This window comes from Aulonocara sp. 'chitande type north' Nkhata Bay, linkage group LG11, assembly GCF_057382095.1.
Source record: "Aulonocara sp. 'chitande type north' Nkhata Bay isolate Kocher_YH1m ecotype deep benthic linkage group LG11, A_spYH_male_GT1.1, whole genome shotgun sequence".
Taxonomy (NCBI): Eukaryota; Metazoa; Chordata; class Actinopteri; order Cichliformes; family Cichlidae; genus Aulonocara; species Aulonocara sp. 'chitande type north' Nkhata Bay.
The window spans coordinates 28,818,439-28,843,674 of NC_141354.1; the positions used below are offsets into that span (position 1 = coordinate 28,818,439).

General features: G+C 43.2%; 1 protein-coding gene and 1 long non-coding RNA gene across 5 annotated transcripts; one reads left to right on the forward strand and one right to left on the reverse strand.

The window, feature by feature from the left end:
- The first annotated feature begins 46 nt into the window (after positions 1 to 46).
- ptpn3 (protein tyrosine phosphatase non-receptor type 3) lies at positions 47 to 24,940 on the forward strand. Of its 3 annotated transcripts, none has more exons than XM_086311843.1 (27): positions 47 to 201; positions 892 to 952; positions 1,477 to 1,618; positions 4,129 to 4,263; positions 4,423 to 4,465; positions 4,655 to 4,736; positions 5,926 to 5,970; positions 6,053 to 6,105; positions 6,314 to 6,431; positions 6,536 to 6,623; positions 6,727 to 6,815; positions 10,784 to 10,847; positions 11,222 to 11,424; positions 11,512 to 11,637; positions 11,758 to 11,919; positions 12,041 to 12,134; positions 12,233 to 12,310; positions 12,411 to 12,467; positions 13,956 to 14,112; positions 14,247 to 14,422; positions 14,740 to 14,830; positions 15,054 to 15,115; positions 16,648 to 16,794; positions 17,493 to 17,621; positions 21,094 to 21,239; positions 21,353 to 21,488; positions 24,277 to 24,940. In XM_086311843.1, the coding sequence occupies exons 3-27, from the start codon at positions 1,550 to 1,552 to the stop codon at positions 24,349 to 24,351; spliced, it is 2,625 nt and encodes an 874-aa protein (XP_086167969.1). In that variant the 5' UTR covers positions 47 to 201; positions 892 to 952; positions 1,477 to 1,549; the 3' UTR covers positions 24,352 to 24,940. The 3 variants fall into 3 exon arrangements, with proteins under 3 accessions (XP_086167969.1, XP_086167968.1, XP_086167970.1); XM_086311842.1 differs by having other exon boundaries at positions 892 to 948; XM_086311844.1 differs by lacking the exon at positions 16,648 to 16,794 and having other exon boundaries at positions 892 to 948.
- Positions 11,122 to 21,422, reverse strand: LOC147319319 (uncharacterized). 2 transcript variants are annotated; one of them, XR_015131538.1, is made up of 4 exons: positions 21,121 to 21,422; positions 15,727 to 15,892; positions 14,941 to 15,073; positions 11,122 to 11,824 (listed from the first exon to the last, which is right to left on the reverse strand). It is a non-coding gene; the product is annotated as an uncharacterized LOC147319319 (long non-coding RNA). The 2 variants fall into 2 exon arrangements; XR_015131539.1 differs by lacking the exon at positions 15,727 to 15,892.
- Positions 24,941 to 25,236: the final 296 nt, after the last annotated feature.

A 25,236-nucleotide genomic window follows, 5' to 3' on the forward strand; every position in this document is an offset into this window, starting at 1 on the left:
TTCCTCTGCTTTGCCTGCGCGCCTCCCAGCGTGGGCGCGCAGAAAGGGGCGGGGCCGCGCGGAGTCAGCGCAGGCAGGGATGAGAAACTTGTCCCGGATATTTACCTACTTTACCTGGCTCCTCCGACAGGCCCCGTTCCGAGGTTTTCTCCGCGCACACTCCGGAGGGATATGACCCGTCTCTGAAGCGGCACCACTGAGGTAGTAAAGCCTTTTTTAATGTCCTTTAAACCTTTCTCTTCCCAGAAAACACGAACTTGGCCGGGCTTTAGCGAGGACTGCGGTGGTTGGAGGAAAGTTTGCCAGTACTGTGCGTTCCTCCTGTTGGGTGTAGCAGCAGAGAAACTTTAGGCTGTCAACAGGTTCCTTGTTCGCGCTGTGGTACAAAGTACAGCGAGGTCACGACAGAGTTTATTATCGACAGGCTGAGACAGACGGAGCTCAGAAATGCGGGCCTAATACACTGAGACAGGCCCTGTTTGTTAGTGATTTATCAGGTAAAGCAGCACAAACCGGGTTGTTTGAACTTTATCGTCTAAGTTTATCCACAGTACACGTTTGTAACTTGTGTGCTGGTAACGTTATAGCATAAGTATGCCTTATTACCACAATAAAATAGGCTAATTCGTCCCCAGTTCCCTCGTTGGTACGATTGAGCCACAACATATGAGTAATAGGTACAAGATGCAAAGGACGCAGTGAAGCCACAGTCGCCACATGATGATGAATTTGCCTTTAAATCTAACATTTACTTGTTAATTCATCAGAGGTCTGCCTGTGAGCGGGTTGTTATGGAAAACCAGTCATCTGATTGACATCAGCTCTGCTCTAATATATTCAGAGTGTGTCACTGTGTTCAAACATTAACTCAGACATTGTGTGTTCTTTCAGAAACAGGCCTGCCAGATCCAGTAATCGGTTCACCTGGAAATTGAGGACTGCACACATGTAAGTATGTACATACACATGCAATGCTTGCACATGGAACGCAGTGTCAGAGTTGTTTTTTACCTTTGAGCGTGCGTGCACACAGACATGTATGAATACATGGATGCATGCATGTGTGCATTTGTAGTGCATGTTTTTGTGTTCATGCATTCCTTCTCTGGTTGGTCTGGGATCAGTGTAGCACTGTCGATGGGGCGTGTTCAACTCTGAAAATGTTTAACATTCTTATCATTCAGCTGCCTGTGAAAGGCGGGGAGATGCAGAGAGAGAGAGAGAGCAGCAGGGAGAGGGAAGGGACATGTTCAAACCCAGGCCAAATAATAAGGGATTACACAAACCATGCACACATACACTTACAGTCACTCCTTCACATTCACAGTGCATTACTCACTGCAGTCTGATGCTCCATCAGGCACATATATTACTCACCACACAGTGTCATCCAGAAGGGAGGTGCTTTCTGTGCAAGACAACAGGCTGGAAACCTCTGACACTTTTGTGTGGTTGTGTGTGATTGTGTGTTTCCAGGTCCCCTCTCGGTGACAGGCTGAGGGCAGGGCGTTTGTCTTGAGAGGGAGGCAGAGTTACCCTGGTAACAGACATGCCAAAACCGGACCTGCTCTGCCTGGTTCAGCTGCTGGATGGCACTATCGAGACCTTCAGAGTCAGTGTGCGTAAGACACACACACACACACGCAAACACACCCATAAACACACAGACACATGTCCTTTCTGAGCAGATTACATGTTACTTCTCTCTGCCCGTGCACTCTATTAATGATTGTTGCGTCACACGTGATGAAGTGGCAGACTATTCTTTCCTGTTCCCATTGATCCACATCTCTCACTCAACAATGCGACGTTGGTTCGAAGGGCATGCTCATCTCCTTCTAGTGATTGCCACACTTGAAGCCTTTAACGCTGTCGGCGTATCACATTGGCCTCTGATGGCAGTATACACACTGACAGGCGTGATACTGCCTTCCAGGACAGGCTCTGTGCAGCATTTTTATGTGAACAATGGGAGAACAGTGAGAGTGCTGTGGTCATAAAGAGCATCCAATTCCAACTCTCCATTACTGTCTTTATTTGGCTCCTGTGCTGCTTCTGTTTGGATAAGGTTCGCCGACTTTCACTGAAGCATTTCTAAGGGAGGCAGAGGCGGTTTAAACTGATCATCACCTGGATTTTGTGTCCAGATAGTGTGCATTGCTACAAAAGAATAACACACCTTGTTTGCCGCAGTTTCTAGTAAACAAGGTCCTCTGGTGATGTGAATATGCTTCCTGTAACAGAAAGCGGGAAGAAAAAGAGAGAAGGAAATGCAGATGAGCTGTAGGGTTGTCCCTCAGAGGGATTCATAAATCAGTGAACAGCTCAAAGTACAGAATGTTGTGCTGCTGATGGGCTTTCTGAAGTCCCTGGATGTGTACATTATAAACATTATCTGATTTACTAATACATGCCAAGACACTCCACAGCAGGGGTCTGCACATGGTGTGCTAAGTCACGTTGGTGTTCAGTAAAAAAAAAGAAAAGCATCATAAAAAAGAAAGAAAAAAGTCTGCAGACACATTTTGGGCTGTGGTTGCGGAGCTCAAAATGTCATGAGCTGTGGCGACACAGGCTATGACAGGTGCTGGGTGTGACACCTGACATCTGGCCCATATGTGGCAGACCTGTGGCTGAGCTGTGGCAGTCATATGCCTCAGTCAATTCTGTTCGTCAGTGTGAAATGTAGCCTAAAGAAAAGTCAGATGTGGGCTGTGTATGAGCCAAGAAGACAGCGCTTTCTGGGTTATGGCTTCAGCTGGACCGGGGGTGACAGAGTAATTTTCTCGAGAAGGGAGTGTTGTAAAACAAAGATGTGTTCTGAGGAAAGGTGGATCTAAACCAAAACCATTGTTAGAATTTGTTGAAGTGCCTAATATGGTGAGAAATAAGCTTGTGGAGCTTGCTGCAAAGCAAAACTTAATAGATCAAGATGATTAATAGTGCCTTTGCCTGATAAGATCAATGGCATGCCTAATATTGTGTTAGCCCCACTTTTTGCTGTACAAAGAGCCCTGAGCTACTGAGACATGGACTCCACTAGGCTCCCTGTAGGTGTGCTGTGGTTTCCAGCACCAAGATGTTAGCAACAAATTCTTTAAGTCCTGTAAGCTGTGAGGTGGAGCCTCTATGGATCGAGTTTTTCCAGCACATCCCACAGATGCTTGATTGGATTGAGATCTGGGGAATTTAGAGGTCAAGTCATCACCTCAAACTCGTTGTTGTGCTCCTCAAACCATTCCTAAACCATTTTTGCTTTGTGGCAGGGCGCATTATTATTATTATTGAAAGAGGCATCAGTATTTACGGTTTCCATGAAAGGGTATATGGGTCTGTGGCAGTGGTTATGTAGGTAATATGTGTCAAAGTAGCATCCACATAACATAACATTGCCCAAAGCATCACACTGTCTCCCCGGTGTTGCTTTCTTCCTATAGTGCATCCTGGTGCCAGGAGTTCACCAGGTAAGTGACGCATATACACCGGACCACGTGATATAAAATAAGATACGATTAATGAGACCAGACCACCTTCTTCCATGTTGTTCTATGGTCCAGTTATGATGCTTGCATTGTTGGTGCCTTCAGTGATGGATGGGGGTCAGCATGGACACCATTACTATGTGTATTCTGACACCTTTCTATCAGAACCACCATGAACGTTTCTGGTAATTTTAGCTACAGTAGCTCGTCTGTTGGATCAGACCTCCCGGGCCAGCCTTCGATCCCCACACCCATCACTGAGCCTTGGCACCCAACACCCCCGTCGCTGGTTCACCACTTGGTTCCTTCCTTGGTTCACTGCAGACCGGGAGCACCCAACAAGAGCTGCAGTTTTGGAGATGCTCTGACCAGTCGTTCAGCCATCACAATCTGGACCTTGTCAAACTCGCTCAAATGCCAACGTTTGGCTATTATTTCTGCTTCTAACACATGAACAGCGTGTTTACCTGCTCGCAAATAAATCCCACCCACTAACATGTGCACTGATGAAGAGATAATCAGTGTTATTCTCTTCGCCTGTCAGCCGTCATAATGTTATGCCTGATCGGTGTATTTTTGTGTACAGATAAGCAACCGGAAAGTTTGGCTGGTTGTGATGCTGTTTGTTGTTGTTTCCATCTTTCAGAAGCAGGATGAAGGCGTGGTTCTGTTGGACCTAGTATGCGACCACCTGCGCCTGCAGGAGAGGCAGCTCTTCAGTCTGCAGATCAGAGAATCCAGCACAGCCATTGCCTCTATCACAGCCAACACACACTCTCCAGTGAGCTCACTGTTCCTCTGCTGCACATTGCAACTGAGATTGTAATGTACTGCACATGCTGATTGCTGTTTAGTTGATGATAACCACGGGGCATGCTTACATAAATGGTTTTATTTAGCCCCAGTTAGCCATTATACTTAATGAATGCCTTTCTTACAGAGATGGTTGGAGCCCGAGAAGCCCTTGAAGAAGCAGATAAAAGGTATCTCAGTTGTTTTGCCTGCAGAGAATTAACTGTCTTCAGCTGGAATTATGTTTCTAGCCATTTTAAATATAATTTAAATGCTTAGATAAAGAGAGAGTCTAATAGAAAAGAGGAACAGTTTAAGATTGAGGTGAACTTGTGCCCATGGATGTGTTCCACTTTTGATAAGCTGCTATTTCTCTGCAGGCCTCGTGTCCCCCTTTTATCTGAACTTTAGAGTACGATTCTTCATCTCTGATCCCAACTCTCTGCAGGATGAACAGACAAGGTTAGTACGTGACGCTTATCATAGATGGCTTTCTCATTTTTTCGACTGGGTTTTAGTAGTTTGGCTTACTCTTAAGTTGTGATGATTAGTTAATACTTTTATAATCACTGGGATACAAAGATATGTGATAAACACAACACAAAAGAAGGAATGTAGTGTAGTTGCTAAGAAAACCTGCCAGACAGAGAACATTATATTTATACCAAGAGCAGGATAGGTAGCTAGCAGTGGCTCCCTGGTTTGGTCCTGGGAAGAGATGCAGATCCCTTTGGGGGTTGCGTCAGGAAGGGCATCCGGTGTAAAAAAATCTGCCAAGTCAAGCATGCTGAGCTACCTGCTGTGGCGACCCCCTTGTGAATAAGGGAAAGTAGTTTCAGCAGGATAATAGCGAGTGGGAAAATGAGAAAACCTCCCACTGCCTGAGCATTACAACAATGTACCTTAGCCTCTCAGAAACTAAAGGAAAAACCCTTGTTTGAGCTGTTACATCTTAAATGCACACTTAAGTATTTGCTTTTTTTGTGTTATATTGTCATTACAGTATTATACAGTGTTACTGAATAACAGAGATTTTCTTTGCATCTTGCAGGCCTACTCCTAGGCCAAATAACTAGTTTCATGTGAAGCAGTGGCTCCTCCAAATGATGACTGCACGAGACGAAGAGTCTTGCGGTATTCTAGCAGCTCTGTGAAACTTTGAACTAAATGTTATCGCTGACGGCGCTTATGTGCTCTGTTCGGCGTGAAGCGCTGGATAGAAAAGGGACCAGTTCATCAAAAATTGTTAGGATTGATCCTGAAGGCAACACGAATGTCTGAAAGTCGATTTTCAGTAGCCTCAGCAGTTATTGAAATATTCAAAACAAAATCTGCAACACCAGATGATCCAAAATAACAGATATTTGATGGTTATTTTCTGTGTAAAACGTGTGCTGCCATTCCCATTTGATCCTCAGTGAGAGATTTTACAGCGTAAGCGAAAAACCTGGAACAGTCGGGGGTATTTGTGTGTGAGAAAATCTTTGTTGAAATATTTTAGTGTGACTGTACCTTCTGACTCGTAGCCAGTAAGGCTAGCCTGCTGACATATTTAGCAGTAGCAATAGGTCAAACCGCTTCAAAGGGTTTTCTGTAGGCTACAGAACAAAGGTGTGGGTTGTTAAAAGTTCCTCTTGTCCTGTTCCTCCAGGCACCTGTACTTCCTCCAGATCAGGAGTGACATTAGAGAAGGACGGTTAGTAACAGAAAATCAAATTCAAGTATCCTCTCCCTTGTGCACAGCTTATGTTTAGTGTAATCATCGAATATGATTGCAGGTTGCAGTGCCCACTGAGCGCAGCTGTAGTGCTGGCTTCTTATGCTGTGCAGTGTAAGTCTCACGATCTCTTCCTAGAAAAAACCCAAATGATTAATGGCTCAATAATAACCTTGTGAGTAATTATTCCTGTGAGGATGCTCTCGATCCTCTCAATTAGCAGCTCTTACAGTACACCAGATGTCAGGATACACGGATGTGTGCTGCTGGTTATGTTGTTCTGTGTGGATGGATGCTCAGTGTCTCTTACCAACATCTGCAGCGGAAATGGGAGATCATTGTCCGTCCTGGCTCCCTGGTTACCTCTCAAAATGGCACTTCATCCCTGAACAGGATGAAGACTTCCTATCTAAAGTGGAGGATCTGCATCCACAACACAAGTAATTAAGACAGTTCACTACATCTAGCCGCCACTGAAATAATAAAAATGGCTGCTTTGTTGTGCAGTTAGTTGCTGTTGTTATATGTGACTGCATGTTCTCAGAGGGCTTAAGAAGAGCGATGCAGAGCTCTGTTTTCTCAACACAGCACGGACGCTAGAGTTGTACGGAGTGGAGCTGCATGCTGCCACGGTACTGTGACTAAACTTTTAACATCTTGTGTCATGGTTTGACTTCTACTTCTTCTTTTTAGATTTGATTGTTTTTGTCTTTTTCCTCATCTTCTCTTTCCCAGGACACCAACAATGCCCCTCTCATGGTGGGTTTGGCTTCAAGTGGTGTTGCAATATTTTGTAATATGATTTGCTCCAGTTTCTTCCCGTGGTGAGTGATGGTCCTGCTTATCTTATTTTAATCAAGCTTTTAATTTGGAGTACTATTACAACCTAATGCTGCAGCTTTTATTTTGTTCTTGTGTTTGTTTGTTGTTTTGCTATGTAAATCCAGGTATTTTTGCATTCCCAAAATTTGTTGAGTCAACCCTCGTTTCTTTATATGTTGCTAAGAAAATGTAACGTGTGAAACATGTTCAAACCTAAAAAAAAAAAAAGCCAGTATTTGGTACAGCCACCTTTATTCTTCATCACAGCCTGAACTCTGTTGGGCAGCTTCCTTGTAGTCTTCAGCAATAGTTCTCCAGGCTTCTTGAAGGGCATTCAAAGCTCTTCTGTGGATGTTGACTTCCTTTTGTTCCGTTCGCTGTCAACATGATCCCACACTGCTTCAATAATGTTGAAGGTCCTGGTTCTGGGGAGGCCAATCCACAACTCACTGTCATGCTGAAAAATGAAGCTGTGGCCAATCAGACCCTTTCCACATCATATTGCATGGTGATCAAAGTTGGATTGTATTTTTCTGTGTTCATAATTCCTTCAATTTCAACAAGATCTTCAACAACACTGGCTGAATTTCCCAAACCATGACAGAGCTTTACAAATGTCTGCAGACACCCACTGACGTACCTCTCCTCCATATACAGGGAGTGCAGAATTATTAGGCAAGTTGTATTTTTGAGGAATAATTTTATTATTGAACAACAACCATGTTCTCAATGAACCCAAAAAACTCATTAATATCAAAGCTGAATGTTCTTGGAAGTAGTTTTTAGTTTGTTCTTAGTTTTAGCTATTTTGGGGGGATATCTGTGTGTGCAGGTGACTATTACTGTGCATAATTATTAGGCAACTTAACAAAAAACAAATATATACCCATTTCAATTATTTATTTTTACCAGTGAAACCAATATAACATCTCCACATTCACAAATATACATTTCTGACATTCAAAAACAAAAACAAATCAGCGACCAATATAGCCACCTTTCTTTGCAAGGACACTCAAAAGCCTGCCATCCATGGATTCTGTCAGTGTTTTGATCTGTTCACCATCAACATTGCGTGCAGCAGCAACCACAGCCTCCCAGTCAGACACTGTTCAGAGAGGTGTACTGTTGTCCCTCCTTGTAAATCTCACATTTGATGATGGACCACAGGTTCTCAATGGGGTTCAGATCAGGTGAACAAGGTGGCCATGTCATTAGTTTTTCTTCTTTTATACCCTTTCTTGCCAGCCACGCTGTGGAGTACTTGGACGCGTGTGATGGAGCATTGTCCTGCATGAAAATCATGTTTTTCTTGAAGGATGCAGACTTCTTTCTGTACCACTGCTTGAAGAAGGTGTCTTCCAGAAACTGTCAGTAGGACTGGGAGTTGAGCTTGACTCCATCCTCAACCCGAAAAGGCCCCACAAGCTCATCTTTGATGATACCAGCCCAAACCAGTACTCCACCTCCACCTTGCTGGCGTCTGAGTCGGACTGGAGCTCTCTGCCCTTTACCAATCCAGCCACGGGCCCATCCATCTGGCCCATCAAGACTCACTCTCATTTCATCAGTCCATAAAACCTTAGAAAAATCAGTCTCAAGATATTTCTTGGCCCAGTCTTGACGTTTCAGCTTGTGTGTCTTGTTCAGTGGTGGTCGTCTTTCAGCCTTTCTTACCTTGGCCATGTCTCTGAGTATTGCACACCTTGTGCTTTTGGGCACTCCAGTGATGTTGCAGCTCTGAAATATGGCCAAACTGGTGGCAAGTGGCATCTTGGCAGCTGCACGCTTGACTTTTCTCAGTTCATGGGCAGTTATTTTGCGCCTTGGTTTTTCCACACGCTTCTTGCGACCCCGTTGACTATTTTGAATGAAACGCTTGATTGTTCGATGATCACGCTTCAGAAGCTTTGCAATTTTGAGACTGCTGCATCCCTCTGCAAGATATCTCACTATTTTTGACTTTTCTGAGCCTGTCAAGTCCTTCTTTTGACCCATTTTGCCAAAGGAAAGGATGTTACCTAATAATTATGCACACCTGATATAGGGTGTTGATGTCATTAGACCACACCCCTTCTCATTACAGAGATGCACATCACCTAATATGCTTAATTGGTAGTAGGCTTTCGAGCCTATACAGCTTGGAGTAAGACAACATGCATGAAGAGGATGATGTGGACAAAATACTCATTTGCCTAATAATTCTGCACTCCCTGTATACTGATGATGATTTGAACCAAAATCTTCCTACTTTGATTCATGACAATACAAGACCTGTTGCCACTGATTTTCACCCTAGTTTGTCGTACCTCAGCCTTTTCCTCCTGCTTCGATTTTTTACAAATGGATTGTCTGCCACCCTTCCACTGTGGCCATTTCTGATGAGGCTTCAGTGAACAGTAAGTTGATGAAATGAAGGGTCAGATGTATGTCTCTGGATGTTTTTCTTGTTTCGTAAGGACATGACTTAAATACTTTTCATCTGCTGCAGTTTTCTTCAATTTCTTCTTTTCTAATCCACCTGTCCAGTTTCCTCAACAATTTTAGGCACACAATGTACACTACACCAAGATATGTCAAGTTTTCAGCTAATATGTCTTTGGGAAACAATTTTTTGGTGCAAAAATACTATTTTATGCCTGTCAAACTTTATCTTTTTCATTTTTCATAGATCCGACTAATAAAAATTGGAACAATTCACATGTTTTTGCAACAGCCTGCTAGTAACAAAGAGCCTAAAGATATCACGTAAACTGGTTCTTTGTTAATTTGGCTGTTATGATGAAATGATCATCACATAACAGATGATTCACATATGATTCATAGTTCACTGTTAAGTGGCTTAACAGATAAAAAAACATTGTACCAAAAATGGTCAGGTACAAGAACACGAATGAAACTAAGTGAAAAAGCAGCCAATGCCCAAAGATGTTTACAAAGCCTGGAGAACTATTGCTCAAGAGCACTTTGAAAATTACGACAAAGTCTGGCTGCTTGGAGGTGTCATCCTAGATAGTTCACTTTCCTATAAATCTCACATCAATAATCTCACCCGTTCTGCCTACTTCCATCTACGTAACATTAACAGATTGCTTCCTTCTCTTTCCATCCAGTCTACGTCCATTCTTGTCCTCAGTCTTGTTACCTCCCGTATTGACTACTGCAATTCTCTTCTGCATGGTCTCCCCCAAAAATCCCTCCATAAGCTTCAACTGGTTCAGAACTCTGCTGCTCGCATTATCACCAGAACCCCCTCCTACCAGCACATCACCCCTGTTCTTCAGGAACTTCACTGGCTCCCTGTGAAATTCCGGATAATTTTCAAACTTCTACTGCTCACCTTCAAGGCCATTCATAACCTCGCTCCTCCTTACCTTTCTGACCTGTTAACCACCACCTGTTCTGCCCGTTCGCTTCGTTCTTCTTCTTCTATCCAGCTTGCTGTATCTTCCTTCCGCCTCACTACCATGGGGAGCAGAGCTTTCAGCTGCTCTGCTCCCAGGCTGTGGAGTGGAACTCTCTGCCCCCTGAAATAAGAAACATTGGTTCTCTCCCACAGTTTAAATCCCAACTCAAAACTCATCTGTTCAAATCTGCATATTCACTGTGAATCCACTGTTTGTTAATTTTATCTTGTGCTTTTATTTTATTGCTCCTATTCTGCCATTGTTTTACTAAGTGTTTTATCCTATTGTGAAGTGTCCTTGGGTGACTTGAAAGGCGCTCATAAATAAAAATTTATTATTATTATTAAGTAAAGTTGTTGTTTTTTTAAACGTGTGGTGGCTCAAGACTTTTGCACAGAAGTGTATATGTTACGTTTGCTGTTTGGTGTTGTTTTGATCTTGTCATGTGGCACTTTTTGGGTCTTATGTTTCTATGAAAGCTCATCTCTTTCTGTCTCTCTCTCTATGATTTTTCTCGTGATTCATCACCTTTCGACCAATCCCGTCCTTTTGTTTCCACGCAGGGGGAACATCATCAAGATTTCTTTTAAGAGGAAACGCTTTGATATACATCTGAAACAAAAGCACGTGAGTTCCCCTTTCAGTATTCCTTATTAATAGTTTGGAAATCTGCCCTCAGCAAACTCTTGCTCTTAATTACACTACACTCTTGGCTGGCATATCTGTTTTCTCTGTGGCACATGGAGATTTATGATTTATTTTTATTCTCCGTTGTGTGCACAGACGCACAGAAATATGGCATTGATTTTAATTTCCATAATTTTGGCACATTTTTCTGCATTTCTCTGCTTGACAGCTAATAAATCATTCAGAAAATATGGCGATAGAAGATTTTATTGCCAGTTAAAACTACAACCTGAGCAGCATAAGTTGATGTGACCTTGAATGCTACAGTTTACAGTATAAAGACCAAGTTAGAGCCTAAACTGTGCATGTTGCAGGGAGAAACCCAGGACTGTGAGATGTCTCTGCTTCTGCCCTGCCCCAAGACCTGTAAGAACTTGTGGCGATCCTGCGTGGACCATCACTGCTTCTTTTCCTCTAACCGCTCTCCCAGGAGCTCCAGGCTGAAAAACACCACACTTCAGTCCTACAGAAAGCTGATCACACAGCACCTAGGCCTGGGCAACAGTAAACCTGAAAGGTGAGGCCTTGGACATCCATGCAATACTTATTCACAGGAAGGCAAAGAAATTTTAAGTTGATTTGTCATTTCTGTCTTCGACTGCAGTGGGCCAGTCTGCCAGCGAGTGGTCGGGGGGATGGTGTGGAACCCAGTCCTGAGGAGGTCGCTGTCATCGGAGCACCTGGAGACCAAGAGTCTGCCCTCTAGATCGCCCCCGAGCACCCCCAACTGGTACAGTCACCAGCACTAAGTTTTCCGCTGCGCTTCATATTAAACCTTTCTTCATTCCTCTTGTGCCATTTCCTGTAATGTGATTTTAAAAAAGTGACTGCTCTCTCCTGTCTGCGGCAGGCGAAGTCCTCGAGTTCGCCACGGCATCCGTAAACCTCGCCCGTCCTCGATGGAGCTGACCACTGACCTGAAAGACATGTCAGAGGGGGAAGATGTCTTCTACACATACCGGGCGTCTGTGAGCAGCTCCAAGACCAGTGAGGGGCAGGGTTCACCTCAGCAGTTAGTATCTCTTATAACAGAAACGCTGTCTAATAAAACAGACCTGCATCAGTAGGAATGTGTCAAAGCTTTCGGTTCATCCAAACTGTTAAAAAAATTCTGTTTATTTAATGTCTTTCAGCATTTCTGGCGATTATAACCCAGCGACAGATGACATTTCACTGCAAGCCGATGACAGCATAACAGACGAGGATAGCTTACCCCAGTTCAATAAGGTCTGTTATCTTACCATCAGCTCTGTGTGTTTTGGTGTATTTATTCATGTGTGTGTATTCAGTATATGTGTGTTGATTATGAGTTATCATCTATGCAGGGTGCTCCCGGTGACGGTGACTTGATGCTAATATGCATTGCCCCCGATAAGGAGGGCAAGTTTGGCTTTAATGTTAAGGTAGCTCTGTGCTTGTTATTCACGACGCACACTCAGAGTTTTATGTTTATTACTGCTGCACTCTTCCTCGGTTTAATTTTCTGATGCCTCCTCCTGTTAGGGTGGCGTTGATCAGAAGATGCCTCTAGCCATATCGCATGTTAAACCCGACTCGCCGGTAAGAAAGCACTCAGATTGCTCCACAAATTTACATGAAAAAACAATGAGACATAAACACGTAATAAAAAATCAGCTTTGGCTTGTGGTTATGTATTTGTAAAGAAATAGAGCACTAATGATGAGCTAATTCATCAGATGAAATCTACATTGGGAATATTCTGGTGCCAACTTCTAAAATGTGTTATTAAGTGACATTTTTAATTATCTTTGTCATACCCAACAGAAAGCATAAGGGACCCTGTTATGTTCATTTCTAGTTCCATGTTTCTATCCTGGGAGTTGACAAGTTCTTCTTCCTTGTTATATTGCCTCTTAAGATGACAATATGACAAAATCTGTGCCAAGCATGAAATACTTTGGATACCGAGTGTTACAAGTCATCTCACTCCTGTGTTTTTATCTCATACGGCTACTTTTAAACACGCTGACCACGGTCTTTGAAATGCTGGCCATGTTTAATATGAATGTTTGACACTAACTGTATAAATATGACAGAAAAATATAAAAATGTAATATTTTAGGGACTAGGTCCGAGCTTATATCTATCGGCCAAGTCAGCCGAGAGATATAATCTCTCCAGCATGTCCTGAGTCTACCCCGAGGCCTCCTCCCGGTGGGACATGCCCGGAACACCTCACCCAGGAGTCATCCTTGTAAGATGCCCGAACCACCTTAACTGGCTCCTTTCGATGTAGAGGAGCAGCGGCTCTACTCTGAGCCCTTCCTGGATGGCTGAACTTCTCACCCTATCTCTAATGGAGAGGCCAGCCACCCAAATGAGGAAGGTCATTTCTGCTACTTGTATCCACAATCTCATTCTTAGGGACGTAGATCGACCTGCAAACTTTTACACTCAGCTTTCTCTCTTCGCCTTGATGGGTTAGTGCTGCAACCGCATTTCCCGCTCTCCCGAGATACTTGCACTCCTTTACTTGGGGCAGGAACTCGTCCAGTGGGAGCTGGAGTCCATCACCCGATGAAGCCAACAGAAGCACATCATCCGTAAAAAGCAGAGATGAGATTCTGAGACCACCCGAGTGAAAGTCTTCCACTACTTCGCTACGACTAGAAATTTTGTCCATAAAAATTATGAACAGAATCAAAGGGCAGCCCTGGCGGATCCCATCACACACCGGGATGATGGTATTATGGCACAGAGAACTGCTGCTCCCTGTATATATATTTCTTTCTTTCTTTTTTTTTTTGAATATTTGCTGTAAACGCTAGAGATGGTTGGGTTGGCTCAGATGAGTAGTTTCTGATATGAACACACCAGCCTGTCTGGCACCAACAACCGTGGCATGTTTAAAGTCACTTTAAGGATCTTTCTCCCACCTTTCTGATGCTCAGTTTGACCATATCTACATGTCTAAATGAGTTGCTGCCATTGCGCGCATCTCTTGTGGACAAAATGTATGATAGTAAGAATGTTTTTAAATCACTTCATAAGTCAAAGTTTGCTTACACGACTCTCTGTTGTTTGTAGGCAGATCGAAGCGACCCCAAACTCATGGAAGGAGACCTGGTGGTGCTAATCAATGGTCGAGACATTTCTGAACACACACATGACCAGGTTGTCATGTTCATACGAGCCAGCAGAGAGTCGCACACCAGGCAGCTGACCTTGCTCATCAGACGTAAAGGTTTGTGTGTGTTTGTGTGTGCGTGTGTCGCTGTCAGACAAAAGTGCTGAGACAGCATGTGATCCAAGTGTGCACTCTGTCCGTCATGTTTCAATGAATATTTATTACAGCCTTGAACTGTCCTTCTAAAACAGGTCCTGGCCGGGGTACACCCCTGCTGCATTCGCTGCCCACCCTCACGCTCAACATCCAACCACAGGAAGAAAAGCCACGCTCACCTGGCCCGTCAGAGCGCCCCCCCACACTGGAGGAATCCATGAGGCAACTAGAGAGGGGGATACAGACAGGCTCACTCTGTTTCCATTTCGAGGTATTTAAGATGCAAATTGGAGCTGAATACTGGATTATTATTTTAAGGTGTACTATGTTCATAGACGTGAATGAATGACAAGCGGGCACATTTGTGTTATTATTTTATTATTTTAAGCAGGATTTAGTTTGTCCCTCTCGGTTATGTGAGGGATCATAACAAGCTTTTAAGTGTTTGTGTTTGAACAGATGCTGGCCATAATCTTCACTTGAATTTGATCCATGAAGATTTAAAGCCAAGACACCGTGATTGGCCTGGAATTTGTAGTTTGTGTTTGTGTATGTTTCTCGGTGTGTTTATGTGCTTGTATTTTCTAGAATTTATACAGGAGGAAGCCCGGTTTGACACTGAGCTGTGCTCGGATCCCTGAGAACGTGGAGAAGAATCGATATAGGGATATTTTGCCTTGTAAGTGCTCCTGTTTCTTTGTTTATGCCCTGCTGTTGGTCTCATCACAGCCGGGTGCTTCCCCATCCCTCAATTCCTCCCACCACCCACCTCCGTGCTGCCTTTCTAACCTTGATCTGCAAGTTTCTCCTGTGACTCCTCATGAAATTTAATTGGCTGAAGCTGGGGTCTGCTGACAGCTCTGTTGTGACCCTCTCACACTGCTGTCCTCCTCTACTTTCAGATGACACTACCAGAGTGGTGCTGCAGGGTAAGGAGGATTATATCAATGCCAGCCACATCACGGTAAATATTACTGATATGAAACTGTGTCTTGTTCATAGATTATATATAAAAAATTGAAATAGCCACTTCCAAGTCTTATTTTTAATTCAAAATTGTGTCTGCACACTTGTTGATTTTATGGATGCAGAAGCGACCGTACAGTACTGTGCCAAACCCCTCATTTCTTTAGATTTTGCTAGGGAAATGGGAAATATGTGCAGTGATTTATTGAAACATGTGAAGCATACATGAAAATACAGTATGTAAGGCAAAAACAGTTCAGTCACGCTTAAAAGTCAATATTTGGATATGACCACCTTTATTCTTCAACACATCCTGACCTCTCTTAGTAAAGATGTCTTGCTATTTCTTTAAGTAGTGTTCAGAAATAGTTCTCCAGACTTCTTGAAAGACATTCACTTTTCAAATGATGGATAATGTGTATGTTCTACCCTATTTTCATTAAGATTCCCAACACTGCTGGCTGAAATGCAGCAGTGTTCATGACACATTATGCTCTCACAGTGGCTGGAGACACTGTTGTACATCTCTCCTGACCTCTTCCTGATTTATCACTGTATCAGAACTGTTGCCACTAACTTTCAGTCCAGTCCTTCTGTACTTTGTCATACCTCAGCCTTTTCTCCCTGTTTCCCTCCCTTAAGAATAGGTTCTTGACAGCCAGCCTTCAATGAGACCATTTCTGATGAGGCTTCAGTGAAGAGTAGATAGATCAGCTAAAGGTCCAGATGCATCTCTCAGGCACTGTGTCAGGTCTTGGTGGTTTCTTTCCTGTTTCTGAAAGACATGACTTTCAGATACTGAACATTTACTGAAAATATTTTTTTAGACCTGTCACTTCTATGCTATTTTATGTCTGTCAAACTGCGCTAACTTTAAATGGGAACAAATCATGTGTTTTTGCAACAGGCTGCTAGTAACAAAGGTCTAAATATATCATTTAAAATTGGTTCTGTTTCTGTTATGTGTAGACACAATACTGGTTCATGTTTTGGGTTATGTCTTTTAGATCAGTGCTAAGTGGCTTCACAAAAAAAGTTTTACTCTCAAAGTGGTCCAGGACTGGATTAAAGATGAGTGAAAAAGAAGCCCATGTCCAAACAAAACCTTTGAATGACTTTCAGAAAGTCGGGAAAACAATTGCTCAACCTCAAACCACCTTAAAAATGACAAAACAGTCAGGCTCCTCAGAGGCGGAAATATAAAGAAACTCTATTGGGACATATGGTTGGAGCTCTAAGTTATGAAATTCATGCCTTGTACAGTTTAGCTTAAACTGACTAAAGAGACCAAAAGTACTTTAATGCTGTAAACATGATCATTTAAGGAGGGGGAAGTCTGTGTGGACTGACTCACTCTTCGAGCAAGCCTCGAGTGGCCACTATAGGAATTGCAGGTTGTTTGGCACTTCCACCTTAGCTTCTTCCATTCGTCCACAGACGTTGCTGCTTGGGCTTGTATCTGTTTGATGTTTTAATGTAAACTCATCCACTCTGTGTGTATATGTGTGTGTTTCCTTGTATTTCTCTCAGGTGGCGCCCCCAGTGTCTGGTGTATGTTTACGTTACATTGCAGCTCAGGGTCCACTACCACAGACCTTCACTCACTTTTGGCAGACTGTTTGGGAGCAACAGACACACACCATCATCATGCTTACGACTCTAACAGAGAGGGGACGGGTATACATCATTTTATGCTTTTGAGCTTTTATCCTGTAACAGCCACCGTTGTAAAGGAGTAAAGAGCGAACAGAGAGGGGAAACGCTTGAAATTACGCAACTCACAATCAGCGGTGCATTAACATAGTGATTACATGCTGTTTCATGTTTAATTTGTCACATGATTGCTGTAATTGGAAGGTTCCGCGTTGATGTTGGCACACAGAAATGATCTATTTTGCACTGTTGTGAGTAATTACAGTGTTTCGCGGTATACAGAATAGCTAAATATAAAGTGCGAGCGGGATGCCAATGAGATAAATAATTCGAGGGTGAAGGCGCATCCACGCCAAGGCAGCGAGATATCAAGGTCTTGCTGAATGCACATGTCTCTGTCTCAGCTTGCCTGTTGCTTGGAAACCAGATGTTCTCATTAATTGATAATTTTCCTGATATTCATCAAGTCTCCTGAGTTTCTTTCTACTTGAGGATTGCACAGACGCACACACGCACACATATTGACTCTCAGTTTGCATCCTGCTCCTGATGAATTGCTTTTGTTCCTCAGATTGCCAGGTGGAACATAGCATACTGCTAATATGACTTTGATTTCTTGAGAGCAGAGCGCAGCTGATGTAGTAGCAGTAGTAAACTCTATCCTGATTCATGACTCATGCCAGAAGTAATTCAATTTGTTGGTGATGTCATACACTTTGCAGACCAAGTGCCACCAGTACTGGCCGCATCCGCCTGAAACCAAGGATTATGGGCCCATGCGAGTGAAGTGCCACTCGGAGGAGTGTAACCTGGCGTATGTGACGCGGCAGTTCACCCTGACACACACAGAGGTACAGTAGCAAAAGCAACTCCAGCGGTTAATCGACTAGTTTTTCTTTTCTCTGTCCTCTCAAACTGACTGGCCCTCCCTGAACCTGCTTCTTTTTGGGGGTTCTTCCTGTTAAAAGGGAGTTTTTCCTTCCCGCTTTCACCAACCCCTTGTTCGTAGAAGGGTTACTTTGCTGTTGGAGTTTTCTGCAGCATCCTATGGGCTCTTTATTTTGGAGTATAACTTGTCTCGATTGTCTTGGCACTATGTATGTAAACCTAGATTAAGTTGCAAACAGCACATTATATGTATTCTAAGTGTTTGTTTTCTATTTTTAACTCCCTAATTACGTTTTATTACACAGGCAGGAAAACAGAACAAGCTAAAAAACACTACTGCAATGTACGAGAGCAATCCCAAAAGTAAGGTCTCCTATTGTTTTAGAAATACAAACAACCATTTATTTTCCATAATATTTACATCATTTTAAAGCTTGAAGACTTATTTATTTTTCTACATAATTGCCATTTCGGTCGATGCATTTTTGTAGACATTGTGGCAGTTTTACAATTCCCATGTCATAGCTGCAGTTTCGCCTTCCGGACAAATGTTCTTTCAACTCTGGGAACAGGTGGTAGTCACTGGGTCCGGACTGTAGGGTGGGTGGGTGATGAAGTTCCAACCAAAGTTTTGCAGGAGAGCGACAGTTTGACAGGCAACGTGTGGACGCGCCGTGTCGTGGAGAATGCTGACACCCTTGCTCAGCATTCCTCTTCTCCAGTTCTGAAATGCACTTCTGAGTTTTTCCACTGTTTCACCTGTCAGTGTTTATTGTGGTCCCAACAGGCAGGAAGTCAACGATACTGTTCGTATTTCTAAAACAATAGGAGACCTTACTTTTGGGATTGCCCTCGTATTTTGACCCTAGATTGTACATAAGGCTTCCTTTGCCGCCGGCATCCTCAGTTCATTGATAAACAGCAGTTTGTTTTTATCGTTTTCTAGTAAATATTTCTGCTGTAGATCTTAGTTCCATCGTTATCAGTGTCCAGTCATTGTTTGAGGCTTGATGATTTGGATTTATACCAAAAAAATTTTGCAGGCCACTAAAAGTATTTTACAAACCAGTGTTTTTAACCACAGAAGACAGAAAGAGTAATGTGGAACCCATATTGTAGTATTTTACTTAGCAGCAAACAGATGTTTCTCCAGAATAACTTTATTTTGGGACAAAACATGTGCGAGTGATTGGCGTCCAAGTCTCAATACTCCCTCCAACATGGTTCTAACAGCTTGGAAAATTTGGTTCTGATATGTGGGATAGTAAAAAAAAAAAAAAAAGAAATCTGATATCTCTTGCCAAAAACTCACTACTTCCTTTGAGCCTGTGGATTAGTGTTGTGCACTTAACATTGAATGTCTATCCTGTATTTTCTATGAATGTCTAACTTGAAACGGTGTCCATTCTCTCAATTATTCTGGTTTAGTAATGATGTAGATAGATAAATATTTACTTGTAGCCACTTGGTGTTATTGCCACAGGCTAATGAGGGAAAAGTCACCAGCATCACTAAAGGGGAAACTTTTGCTGTTTTAGCTTCACGGCATGTGTGGCTGGGGTTTTCCCCCCATAGCTGAAAGGTTTGGTGGACAAAGATTTGAGGGAAAATCTCAGCTTGTTTATTTGAAGTTTATGCTTCAAAAACTGTTTAACAAACAACTGTTTTGTAACATAGTTCGTAGTGATGTTTGCAGAGAGTGAAGTTAAAGATAGCAAACACTGAAAACATTGGAAGGTCAGCTTGTTCTTCATTGCGTCATTGCATGGCTGTTTTTTTTTTGTTGTTGTTGTTTTTGTGCACAGTTGGGATTCTCAGTCCCTTTCTTTGCTTTTGAGAGGATCAAGTATCAGTAGTAAATTGATTTGCAAAGTGCCAGCATAGTTTCTCAGTCAGTTCTCAGAGCTTGGAAAGAAGGTGGATGACTTCTTTCAGATTTGTGAAATCTAAGAGTTCTGAAAGCAAATGGTAGAGAGTCCCAGGTATTTAAACCCTAATGGGGGTTGTCCCTACTATTAATGATGTGCCTCATCACATGAGCCAAGGTTTAAATAGAGGTATGGGTCAGTACCACAAGAGGTTTCGTGTGAAACCACTACGAGACTCCTTGAAAGGAGAGTAAGAGGCCATGTATGTCCAATGTGAACGACCACCATGGAACCGAGGGGATGGCTTATGACACCAACTGTCAGACGTCTACAACACAGTTTTGAGATACCTTCCCAGGCACCTCGACCCCCACTCACATCTTCCATTAGGTGACTAATAAAAATGTCCAAAAGACAGCTCCAACTCAAAACTTTAAGCCTATGAAACATTTAAACAGGTGAGTTATTTAAACATTTTACTCCGGTACAGTTATCACAAAGGGACAAATTAGCAAAAGAGACTAAAACTGTTTCTGTACCAGGCTGAAGTTGGTCATTTTAACATGGGTTTTTACAGAGATTAACTCACTTTTAGTTGAAGCCTCAAGTGGCTATTCAAGGAACTGCATTTTATCCACAGCAAAGTTCCCACCTGCTCTCGTGTGCACGTGGAGCATGGAGAGGCATGACCTCAGTGACCCAACACATGGCTTTTCTCTTTATATGTTGCAGTAGCATGTATCATGCTCGTGCCATATGCCACATAACGGAGCTCACCACAGGGAGCTGCCAAACTTATCTGCAGCCAACATACAAGTCCCTTCCATGTGGGTGGTTTGGTCTGTATGTGTGTGTGGGTGGGTGGGCGGGCATGTGCATTAGCGAATACAGACAAATTACATGGCCCCGTTTGTGTCGTTGGGAGTGGGCAGCTGTGCTGACGTGAGGATCCTTGCGAGAAGTTTGTTTGCTTGATTGTAATATGGCAGATTATCAGATTAAAGGCTTTCACATCACTTTTCTGGGCGAGCAGGTAAATAAACAGATAATGCTCAAGGAGGCATGAAGTATGAATGCACACACATGCGTACACAGATACTGCTGCGTGGGCCCATCTGTTCCTCTGGCGGAGCGAGTTAATCCCTGCATGGAGTCACAGGAGTAACAGGCCACATGCCCATTATAAACTCTCAGCTCAGCCATTCTCTTCCCTGCCTTCACTTTTTTTCCCTTTAGCTCTGGTCTTCTGTGCTCTCTACTCTCCACCTGTTTTCATCTCTCTGCGTCCCTCCCTCGCTTCCTAATCTCGGTGTCACCTACTGGCCACATGCTTGTTTTGCTCTTCTTTTTTTTTCCCACTGCTCTCTCTGTGGTGTTTTGTTTCCTCTCATACTGAATAATGTCAGAGTATTTGAGCCTGCAGCCCCGTGCCGTCTAATGTGGGCATATTTCCCAAAAGGCTCCATGTTTATCATATTAAATACTGATTATGCAACGCTTTCATTTTCATTTCTCTCATTATCTGTTTGTCATTTGTGTGTTCTGTTTTTTGTACTCGTGTGTTTAGCTGGGAGAGGAACGTGCAGTCACACACCTGCAGTATGTCGCGTGGCCGGACCACGGCGTACCGGACGACCCTTCAGACTTCCTGCTGTTCATCAGCTCGGTCAGGGAGAGGAGGAAAGGTGAAGAGCCACTAATGGTACACTGCAGGTAACACACAAATACACACACACACACACAAGGTATACTTAAACTGCCAGCATGCCCTGCACCTTCATCTCCTCTAAACTTAATGCCGTGTTTGTTTTGAATTACATTTGCAGCGCTGGGATTGGGCGGACAGGTGTTCTGATCACCATGGAAACGGCGCTGAGTCAGTTGGACCAGGGTCAGCCAGTGTCCCCACTGGACATTGTCAAAACACTGAGAGATCAACGAGCCATGATGGTTCAGACCACGGTACAGAGACAGAACAAGGATTTGTACTCTGTGATTGTTCTCTGCCTCATTAACCTCCTTATTTTATGATTTTATTATTATGATAATCTGTATCTGAAGAGATTTTCTAGCTGCTTTCTGTTTTTCTGTCTTTTCATTGGCTGTTGGACTGTAGACAGCCTAAAAGGTGTTCACAGTACTTTTAGTCACATTTCCATTCAGTTCATTCTGGAGGAGCTTCTGAAGGTTGAACATACTGTTCTCCTGTAGCTTCTGTATGCTGCACATAGGGCAATATGGCCAAAAATATTTATCATGATATATATTTGAAAATTTGCGATAACGATATAACTGACGATATAACTGACAATATAATTGACTCTAGACAAAATACTTTACAACTTCACAACTTTATTAGGGCAATAAACCCAATATATTCGATATATTTTCACTTAAACAAGCAGCTGTTTTTATGTGCACGAAAGCTATATAAAATTTTAACAGTGCAAATGCAAATTCCTTGCTGTGACAGTTTAACCAAAAAGCATGTCCAGTGGAAATAGGCCAACATATCCTGAGCATAACCATGTATAATATCCACAAAACTTAAAAAGAGGTTACACACACACAATACGGTGATATTATGTTGAAGCACAGTACGTATCACTCCGCAAGGCTCCTGACTATGGTAGCCGTAATGATCAAACGGTGCAGCTTCGTAGCTTACCAAAGTCGTATTAAAACTAGTGCTGTCAGCGTTAATCTTGTTAAAATGACATTAACGCCATAACCGCGTTAACGCCCCAAATCTCCGTTAGCGAGTTAACGCGGATCACCCCTTGTGTTGACGCCGTGCAGCCCCAGGTTTTTTGGCCGCTTGGATGTTCTACCAAAAATTGTGTTTTGGTGGGTATCTGACGGACAAAAACCAAACCAGTTCCACACCACTGAAGTTGGCACCCTTTTTTTACAAACCAATTCTGGTTTATCTGTTACATTCAACGATCAGCTTTCGGCCTTCTCATTCTCCATCGCCACCATGTTTTTTCCGCCATGTGCATATGAAAACAAAAGCACTGCGCGGCATTTTACACATATTCTATCGCAATATTTCATTTCATACACCGGTATTACCGTGAACAGTATGATATGGCCCAGCCCTAGCTGCACGTGTGTTTACACCTGTGCTGCATCCCTTCTTCAGGCCCTGTGTACTCCTCTGATTCCAGCTCTTATTGATTATACAGATAGCTAAACAAAGCTGTAAGGTAAGGACCCTACAGTGTTACAGAGAAAAGGGAAAAAACTCAACAATCATATGACCCTCTATGAGCAAGCACTTTGGCGATAGTGGGAAGGAAAAACTCCCTTTTAACAGGGACAAACTTCTGGTAGAACCCGGCTCAGGGAGCTGCAGTCATCTCCTGCAACCAGTTGGTGGTCAGAGAGGAAGACGGGACAAATACAAGCTGTGGAAGAGAGCCATAGATTAAAAATCACACTTCCAGGAGGAAGTTCCAAACCTTGATTTCCTCCCCAGAGGGGCCCGGGGTTAATTCAGCGTCTCTTTCTGGTTGCTACATACCTGCAACTCCTTGGCAAGCAGCTGATAGGTGATCGCCAGGATCATCCGAGACACTCCAGTTGGCACATTTCAGCTCAAAAGGACCTGGAGCAGCTGTGCTCCAAGTTAGAGGCATTTAGCTCATTTCTACGTGAGGGTAAAGAATGGGTTCACATTACACGTGCAGATATTAACTGGAAAATAATATTGAGCTTAGCTAGCTGATTTGGTTTATTAGAACCTTTTCGAATCCTGAAAGAATTAGTTGCATGCTTGAAAGTTTTCTCTTAAACCACCTTGTGCAACTCCACAGGAGATTTTAGAAAGAGAGAGAAGACTTGCTGTTTCCAGAATTGCCCTTTTATATAAGCCCACTGTCACAGATGTGGACATCTGCTGGTTTCTGCCATCTGTAACTCTAATTAAGAACCTTGTGACTGCCATTGTATAATACTGATGGCGGCTTATGAGAAGCTTCACTAGCACAAGCTGGGGTTGGAAGCCGTGCTCTGTAGCACCTCGGTGGTAGCTGTCGAAGGAGAGGAAAGGTGTTACTCGTTGCTTCAAGCATACTCCTGAGCCTCTGCTGCTACCACTATCACCCTTATTTTGGAAAGGAGAGCCACTCCCTGAGGATTCATCTCTGTGATGTTTTTGTGCTGATGGAGCACTTCCTCAGGTTTCCCCCATATGTTTGTGTATCAGTAATGGAAACATTCAGAGGACGTCCTTTAATGTTGGGAGAGAATGTGGCTGTTATTCTGTGCTTTTGGGGGGGGGGGGTGTTCTTAAAATCCCATGAAAATCCTCATCTTTCTGGTCTTTGAGGCTTCTTAACCACCCAGACAGACTCTTACTGGTAATGCAGTTCTTTGAAAACAGGACGGATATGAATTTCTTACAAATCAATTACACTATCAGGCGTCTCAGTAGCTGTTTGAGAGCTTTTTATCAATCTCACCGCAGCGCTGTTATTTTACTCACAGTGACATTGTTCTCTCGGTTACTCTTCTGATTTCCCTCTAATGTCACACATGTGGGTTTGAGTTTAATATCTCCTTCCTCTGACTCTTCGTCCTGGTACCATCATCATCAGAACTGCAAACTCACTGAACTGTGTCTTTTGCTAATGCGCTCTCTACGTGGAGTTTTTCCTTGAAAGTTATTATTTTGCCAGTATTATCACATCAGAAACTGCTTTGTTTTCTAGTAACTAATAATATTTTGTGTTTTTATTTGTTGCAGTGTCAGTTCCAGTTTGTGTGTGAAGCCATTCTGCGAGTCTACAAAGAGAAACAGGAGAGAGCTGCAGCACCGTAACCCAAATCAGCGCCAGGACCAGACAACCGCACTTTTCTGCCTCTTTTCATAGCAGACGACTTCCACAGAGAGATCTACAGAGCTAGAAAAAAAACAAACAAACAAAAACAGATAAGACTCTTATAGGACAGGAGCACAGACATGGATAATGAGAGTGAACCTAGCTGCACAGCTGTTTGTGATCTGCCTGTCTGTGCAAGAATATGAATCTTACACCTTAGCCGGCCTTAGTTTCTGCTGAAAGTGCATTAAGTTTAAAGAGGCTCTGGTCTCCATAGAGACTGATGTAAGACTGACGTGAGCTGCTGCTAATTTCTGAAGAAGAGGCCACTCTGGTTTGGTGCCTCTGCCTATTAAGCTACATGTGCCTTAGACTGATGCTTCTCAGTCAGTGGATCAAACGGAGGGGGGGGAGCAGAAGCTGACTGGGATCATTGTAATCTGTAGTCTGTCCGTGAGTCCAGAGATGAAGATTAAGGCTGACCTTAGATCACTACAGCAGAAAAAGTCATGGTGGTGCAACACGCCAAGTTGAGCACCGTCCATCACTATTAAATTATTAAAGACACACAATAAACACTGATTTATACCCATGTGTCTGCTTTTGTCCTTTACTGTAGCTGAAGAAATGTCTTGTGCACATCTTCCCACAGAATGAATTTGCTCGCCGAGGTAAAAAGGCGGCGCTCTCATTTAAGCTTCAGCTGGCATCACATCAGGGAAGCTATCTCAGCATCACAAATCAGCCCAAATGGTGTGGTTATGACAAAATATTAGCAAACTGTATCACTGCTGGGAGGACTGCGGCATCTCTACTGGTTCGTGATGATGATGATGATGTTTTAATGGGATGTGCCATTCACCGTGCTGTGTTTTGTTTTTTTC

What these genes read in the sequence shown, in the direction of transcription:
- ptpn3 (XM_086311843.1), top strand. Translation starts at nt 1,550, where the DNA reads ATGCCAAAACCGGACCTGCTCTGCCTGGTTCAGCTGCTGGATGGCACT. An exon ending in TACATCTGAAACAAAAGCAC is followed by an intron (nt 10,848 to 11,221) that starts GTGAGTTCCCCT and finishes TGCATGTTGCAG; the next exon opens with GGAGAAACCCAGGACTGTGA. An exon ending in TCAATGCCAGCCACATCACG is followed by an intron (nt 15,116 to 16,647) that starts GTAAATATTACT and finishes TATTTCTCTCAG; the next exon opens with GTGGCGCCCCCAGTGTCTGG.